The following is a 7,717-nucleotide window of genomic DNA, read 5'->3' on the forward strand; positions in this document are numbered from 1 at the left end:
CCAAATAATTGCCACAGAATAAATATATTTTTTTATATATATATATATATATATATATATATATATATATATATATATATTAACACTTTAGTATACGTTTGTTTATACTTCTTTACTATCCAGCATCTCAGGCTAAAGTACTGTATGTATGTAGTATGAAGGAGTTCCTCAGGGTTCACTGCTGAGCCCTGTAGAGTTCTAGAACTTTACCCAGCATCCTCTTCGCGCTCAACATGGAGGAACTGACGGTGGAGGTCCGTGGCTCCAATGGAGCTTATTATAAGGTAAGTACTTCATTTCACTCCATTCTCTTTTACTGTACTCGCGCATTCGTACAGCGAGGATGATAAAACTTTGAAGAAAACATTGGAAATCGAGCTACATCGTGTACTTTCGACGCATATAAATAGTACTCGACTCAGTGGCTGTTAGCCGGTTAGCAGCTGTGCGAGGATAATATTTAAATAAGAAAAACATTACTAACGTTTATTTAACCTCGACTTCAAATACAAAAGTGGTTTGCATTAGGAGAAACTGAGTTTCACGGTTGGAATAACTGACTTTTGGTTTCAGTTTGTTTAAGTGTTATTGAGTATTATTCAGTCAGGCGCTCGGTTATGTCGTCTTTCAACGATTTGTATGAACAGAATCACAATGAATGCTTAGATAAAAGATAACACTACTCAAACACTAATATAAAATCAGTAATTGGGCTTTGTTCTTAATTTCAAACATGCTCTCGGTCATATTTGGTTTTACCATCATTATAGTGAAGCACATAATAGCCTATTAACCATTCAGAACCATTTATAATGAAAGTAAGCTGTTTAGTTGAAGTGAGATTGATAAGTGGGTTCATTTCAGCTAAGAAGACTCCAGGAAGCCAATATTCATAATTTAAGGTGTGGTCAGAAATGATCAGATCATATGCAGCTTGTTTTCTCAGTCCAGATTTTGATTCTCTAAAGAAACTTCCAAGCAATGCGTCTGTAGTTTGGTTTTGTGTAGTGTTTACTGTATACACCATACACAAGTCTATAGCTTTCTAGGGTATATATTAATAAACACAGTTGGAAAGTCTAATTGAAGTTATTATTCCGTCTCCATCTCATCCTTCAGATATTCAGCGCTGGTCATGTTGCTCAGGCTTATCTCAATGCATGTCAGCTGTTGGCTTTCCATCTGCAGCTGTCATTCAGCGCAGCAGATATTTCAACACCGCTCTATTTTGAGATGAGCTTTTTAGAGATACCAACTTACATTTTGGAGTCAGTTGCCATTGAGAGGCAGCGCGGACCACCTAGGATTGAAGTATTCGTTTATTTGTATATTGTAAATTGATTTTATATTTGATCGATCCCACCGAACAAAATAATACTCCTTTATGAAACATTATTTTAATGTTTTATTCATCAGAATGCTGTTATACTATACTATTGCTATTATGACTAAGTGACTTGCATGTATAGCCACACTTCAAATAGGCAAGCTCGCTGACGTCAAATCTCATTGAATGATTCATTGAAAAAGCTGGCCCATAAATGTTACATGTTAATAAACTACACTAGTTGTGTTATATATTTGTTCTTGTGTGATTTCAGCCGGGAAAACACAATTATACCATTTAAAAAAAAAAAATATTTAGTGTTGAAGAACTTTACTGTGTTTGTTTGTTTTATATGTTTTTGTAATTTGTGTTATAAAAGTATATCAAACGTTTTAAAAAATATTTATTTTGTGGTGGTTAGTCTTTTTAATCTCATAACGTTAGGACAAGTGCTATATTAGTATTATTTAAATATTATGTATTGTTAATTTTGAATTAGCTTTCATTTTTATATTGTTTTCTATATAAATTAATTTCACTTAATTTTTAATGAAACTTAAATTCTGTTAGCTGCCAAGGCAGCATTTATTTTTAAATTTTTAAATTTATTTTGTTTGTGAAAGAATAAAGCAATAAGCCACAGTGAAGCCGTGGTTTACAGTGAATTTTATAACAGCTAAGGGCCGTTGTTAGACGCAAAGCAGAGTGCCTAAAACCCCCTCAGCTGTTATAAATTCACTGTAAACCACGGTTTCACGGGGCTTATTGCTTTTATAAAACGTTTAATCCATACACGTAGTAAGTTTTCACAGAATAAAAGAGAGCAAATAAAGTGTAATGATAATAAAAACAGTATTCTTCCACCAAACAATGTAGCTCCTCAGAAACGGTTGTGGTTGCAACAAAGTGGTTACCGAACAACACACAGAAGTAAACAAAGGTGTGTGCTTGTAGAGTAATTTACAACAGCTTCGAACGCGGCTCAGCCAATCAGAATCAAGGACCAGAACAATCCGTTTTATAAAAATAGTTTTTATTTCAATTAACAATATGTTGAAGTCTTATTAGTTAACACTATTTTGGACCGCAGATTGATAATATAATAGTATTAGCGAATTCTCACTCACACTTGATAAAGCTTTTTATAAGTTTATTTACTTGTTTAAATGTTTTATATTTATTCAGTAGAGCTTAGTCTTTTTTGTTATTTTATTATTATTTAAATGCTATTATAGTTATTTTGAATTGATTTCTATTTTTTACATTTTTATATCATTTCTTTTTTAAATATGTTTTATATTTTACTTAAACTTTTTTCAGTTAGTTACCAAGGCATCATTTCTATATTTTTTTGTAACTCATTTTTATACTTTATTTGATTTCAGCTTTAATTCGATTAACAATAATCTTTATTGTTTTAGTTAACGATTGTAAGCCTGTTTTGTACCTAACTTGTATAATAGCATTAGTGGATTCACTTTTTAATAAAACTTCTATTTATTTATGTTTAATAAATAACAGTTTTATTTGTTTTAACAAACCTCATTATTCCAGGGCTTTGTCAAAGACGTTCACGACGACTCGCTCTCCGTTTCATTTGAAAATAAGTGAGTAGAAGCTAATAGTTTCCAATCATGACATTAATGCTTTTGAAATGAGCTTTGGTGGATGAGCATCATTATATGAAATTATTTTCTCAGCTGGCAACCTGAAAGACAAGCTCCCTTCAGTGATGTGCGGTTACCACCTCCTGCTGACGGCAAAAAGGAGATCACCGAAGGAGAAGAAGTGGAGGTGAAGTGGGAGATGTTTTTATTATCAGTAATGCACAGCCGTGAAGCTCTTAACACGTGTTGTTCTGTGTTCAGATTTACTCCCGAGCGAACGAGCAGGAGCCCGGCGGCTGGTGGCTGGCTAAAGTGTGCATGATGAAAGGAGACGTGAGTGTGACGCGCCTCTCGCTAAGCTTTCTGTTTCCTCTGAGGAGCTCCGAGTTCACTTTCACTTTTGTTTTCTGCAGTTCTACGTTATCGAGTATGCCGCGTGTGACGCAACCTACAACGAGATCGTAACGTTTGAGCGTCTCCGCCCGGTCAACCTCAATAAAGCTGTGACGGAGAGCACATTCTTTAAGTGTGCCGTTCCTGTCCCAGATGATCTCAGAGCAGCGTGAGTACGGGCTTCAGTGTGGGACACAAACATTACTGTTAATTAAGATAAGTAATCATTTACACAATCACAACCATATCATACCTAATGAGGTGCATCCTGGGATGTTGATATATACTAGTTATATCATATATTTTATATAATATTTACATAAGTGACCCTGGAGCACAAAAGCAGTCTTAAGTCGCTGGGGTATATTTGTAGCAATAGCCAACAATACATTGTATGGGTCAAAATTATCGATTTTTCTTTTATGCCAAAAATCATTAGGATATTAAGTAAAGATCATGTTCCATGAAGATAGTTTGTAAATTTCCTACTGTAAATATATAAGAACTTAATTTGAACAACTTTAAAGATGATTTTCTCAATATTTGGATTTTTTTGCACCCTCAGATTCCAGATTTTCAAATAGTTGTATCTCAGCCAAATATTGTCCTATCCTAACAAACCATACATCAATGGAAAGCTTATTTATTCATGATGTATACATCTCAATTTCACAAAATTTACCCTTATGACTGGTTTTGTGGTACAGGGTCACATATGGTATTTTATATAATATCTAAACAAAAACTCTTGTATTATCCCAACTCAGTTTTTGCCATGAAGATAGGCTTAGATGCTGACATGGCATTAAAAAGAAAGAACTACTAATACTACTATTAATATCTAAACAAAATAAAAGATGGCATTTGTATTTGGTGTTTTGTTTTTTGCATCTTTTTATCTCATACCTTTTGGATTATATATATTTTTATTATTATTCAAATGTTATTATTTTTATTAAAGTCTTGAATTTGTTATTTTCCAGTTTTCTTAAAAAAAAAATTTTTTTTATTAAATATATAAAAAATATAAAATATTAAAAAGAATTTAAAATATTTTCATATAAAAACTTAATATAAATATTTAAAAAATCAAATTATTTGAATTTGTAAATGTGTAAATGTTTGAATTAGCTTTTATTTTTATACTTCCAGTTTCTGTTTAGATTTAATTTATTAGGTTGTATTTGTTTCCAGTTATTTCAAGTTTTCCTAAAAAGAAAGTTAATAAAATATTTAAAAAATATTATATATATGTACGCACACACACATATAATTTCCTCACAATTTCACTGATTTAATCATAAGAAATGATCATTAATTTATTATATTATAAATTGTAAAAAAATTTAATATATAATTTTTTTTTTTTTTGGAACAACTTTTCTTATAATATTTTGTGACATTTTTGTAAGATTTTCTACTTGCGTCCATGAAAAAATAGCTGTCAGAGCCATGCTTTCCTGATCCTCTCCCATTGTTTCCTGTCGCCTCCCATACTTTGTAATAATGGCAGAAAGGCTAAAAAATAGAACTTAAAATCACAAAAAAGACTGTATTGCAGTAATGAGGATCACCACCGTATATTAATGACAATTTGGGTGTGAAAAGTGCTTAATTATCTTTCGTAAAAATATCCTATTTCTTTTTGTGAAAACTTTTTTCCCCATGAAATTTTGGTGCAAATCATAACATATGTATAATTGCAAGAGTGTTGATTAAAACCATGAACTGGTTTCTTCTTCGCTCGTGTTAGATGTGAGAATGAACAAGCCCACAAGGACTTCAAAAAGGCGGTCGGAGCCATTCGGATTGTTTACAGCCCAGAGCAAAGTGAACTGGTTGTGTTGGTGAGTCCCAGTTAACCTCGGCACTTCTGAAAGGAGGTTTAAACAAGACAAAAGCTTAACAAACATTATGTTCCCCAAACACCACTAGTCCATGAGCGAAGCCACCGGCAAGCTCGTCTCGCTGCTGAGTGACATGCATTTACGCGGCATCCGCACCAAACTCCTGCTCATGTCCCGGAACGAGGAGGCCACCAAACATCTCGAGGTAAATGGCAACTGCCACAATAATAATAACCATGCAGTGTGCAACTCAAAGTATTAAACCAGGGTTGAAAATGAACTCTGACTTGCAAACCAAGATTTGCACGCTTGAAATTGTATGTAGAGTACGAAGCAGTTGGCCTCTGCATTTCAAGAGGAGTTCACTGTGAGAGAGGACCTCATGGGTCTCGCCATCGGGAGCCACGGCAGTAACATTCAGCAAGCCAGAAAGCTGCCGGGAGTGACCGCCATCGAGCTGGACGAGGAGACGCGAACCTTCAGGGTTTACGGAGAGGTGCGTCAGCTTTCTGTGCACATTGTCATTACATTATACAGGTGCTTTGTAATGGATACGATGTGTTCTTAAACCTTACATTACAGACTGCTGAGGCGGTACAGAAAGCAAGGATTTATCTAGAGTTTCTGGAAGATTCAGTGCAGATTCCTCGCAATCTTGTTGGTATGCATTCTTTTTATTTGATCTTATTTTAGTTTTTGTTTTGAAACAAATTGTATAAAGCTTGAAGTTAATGTAAAATTATTTAGAGTGCACAAGTCTTATTTAAGAATTATTTATATACTATGTAGTATTTATTAATGCTTTTAATTCGTTTTATTTTCATATTTTCAGTTTTTGCTTTAATTCTAGTTTAAGTTTTACCAATTTTATGTATGCTTTCTTTTTGGCATTAATTTATTTTTTATTTTTCAGGTTTAGTCATTTTAATATTTCAACAAACTTTTTCAGGTAGTTGCCAATGCAACATTTCTAATATATATATATATATATATATATATATATATTTTAAAAGTTTTTAATATATTTATATTTGACTTTATTATACTTTATTTCTATGACTGATTTTTTTTTAAAGTTTTTGTTTCATTTAAGAGTCGCAACATTTTAGTGCAACATGAAATTGTTCGCAACAGGAGAACTGTTTATGTGATTTTGTATTTTATTTTGTATTTTTTGGGAGGGGGTAATTTTAGTAATTTTAATATTTCAACAAACTTAATTTGGTTTTCGTTTTCTCATTTTCATTTTAATTTAAAATTTTCATTTCTAAAATAAGTTTAGTTTAATTTCTGAACAGGAGTTCACTTGCAAAACGTAACATTTTATAATATGAGGTGGGAATGCGATCATTTTGCAAGAGTGTGTAAATGATTTGTGAGGGATGCACAAAGTTTCTCAAGGTACACCGAATAATTTTGTGAGAGAACACAAAAGCATTGAAATGGGGTCCGTTTTTTTTAAATATCATGTTGACTTTAACTGGCAAAATGGTTAACAAATCATTTCTCTTTGTAGGGAAGGTTATTGGAAAAAATGGCAAGGTTATCCAGGAGATTGTGGATAAATCTGGTGTAGTGAGAGTGCGCATCGAAGGCGACAACGACAACAAACTCCCACGACAGGAAGTAAGATACCTGAGAGTAGCACAGAGGAGAAGCCAGATCAATATAAACACATACAATAATGCATTTTTATTCTTAGGGAATGGTGCCATTTACATTTGTTGGTACGAAGGAGAGTATCAGCAATGTACAGGTCCTACTGGAGTACCATATTGCTTATCTAAACGTGAGTATTTACAGTACAGCCGCAGCGATGACCGGCCGCCGATGTGTTAGAGAAACTCGAGCGCTTGTTTGTGTTGCGCAGGAGGTGGAACAGCTGCGACTGGAGCGGCTGCAGATTGACGAGCAGCTGCGGCAGATCGGAATGGGCTACAGGCCCGTCCCAAACCGACCCGCTGATAAGGACAAGAGGTCCGCCACTGAAGAGAGCATCACCCATATCAACCGCTCCTACTCCGGCAGGGGCCGCGGCCGCCGGGGGCCCGCATACACGTCTGGCTACGGTAGGGCTTCCGTTTCTGGGTGAACCTCTCTAAATCACTCGAAAACACGTCCAGGTCATACTTCACCACATACAGGTGCATCTCAATAAATTAGAAGGTCGTGGAAATAGAGAGCCTCACCCATATCAACCGCTCCTACTCCGGCAGGGGCCGCGGCCGCCGGGGGCCCGCATACACGTCTGGCTACGGTAGGGCTTCCGTTTCTGGGTGAACCTCTCTAAATCACTCGAAAACACGTCCAGGTCATACTTCACCACATACAGGTGCATCTCAATAAATTAGAAGGTCGTGGAAATGTTCATTTATTTCAGTAATTCAACTCAAATTGTGAAACTCGTGTATTAAATGAATTCAATGCACACAGACTGAAGTAGTTTTAAGTCTTTGGTTCTTTTAATTGTGATGATTTTGGCTCACATTTCACAAAAACCCACCAATCTCAACAAATTAGAATACTTCATAAGACCAATAAAA

The 7,717-nt window shown here is 34.7% G+C and overlaps 1 protein-coding gene across 4 annotated transcripts in view; it reads left to right on the top strand.

Annotated features, from left to right (window-relative positions):
• The first annotated feature begins 185 nt into the window (after positions 1-185).
• The window catches only part of LOC107550676 (fragile X mental retardation syndrome-related protein 1-like), a 15,597-nt gene continuing 8,065 nt past the window's right edge, over positions 186-7,717 (top strand). For 2 of the 4 annotated variants that reach the window (XM_016232018.1, XM_016232020.1), the window contains exons 1-12: positions 186-284; positions 2,882-2,934; positions 3,028-3,121; positions 3,196-3,267; positions 3,348-3,496; positions 5,081-5,174; positions 5,263-5,379; positions 5,500-5,670; positions 5,757-5,835; positions 6,691-6,800; positions 6,877-6,963; positions 7,045-7,243. In XM_016232018.1, coding sequence (XP_016087504.1) covers positions 234-284; positions 2,882-2,934; positions 3,028-3,121; positions 3,196-3,267; positions 3,348-3,496; positions 5,081-5,174; positions 5,263-5,379; positions 5,500-5,670; positions 5,757-5,835; positions 6,691-6,800; positions 6,877-6,963; positions 7,045-7,243 — 1,276 coding nt within the window. In that variant the 5' untranslated portion in view covers positions 186-233. Of the gene's footprint in view, positions 285-2,881; positions 2,935-3,027; positions 3,122-3,195; positions 3,268-3,347; positions 3,497-5,080; positions 5,175-5,262; positions 5,380-5,499; positions 5,671-5,756; positions 5,836-6,690; positions 6,801-6,876; positions 6,964-7,044; positions 7,244-7,363; positions 7,432-7,717 lie in introns of all 4 variants that reach the window. The other 2 variants (XM_016232019.1, XM_016232017.1) reach the window with 2 other exon arrangements.

The sequence above is a fragment of the Sinocyclocheilus grahami genome, unplaced genomic scaffold (assembly GCF_001515645.1).
Source record: "Sinocyclocheilus grahami isolate Dianchi unplaced genomic scaffold, SAMN03320097.WGS_v1.1 scaffold405.1, whole genome shotgun sequence".
Classification (NCBI taxonomy): Eukaryota; Metazoa; Chordata; class Actinopteri; order Cypriniformes; family Cyprinidae; genus Sinocyclocheilus; species Sinocyclocheilus grahami.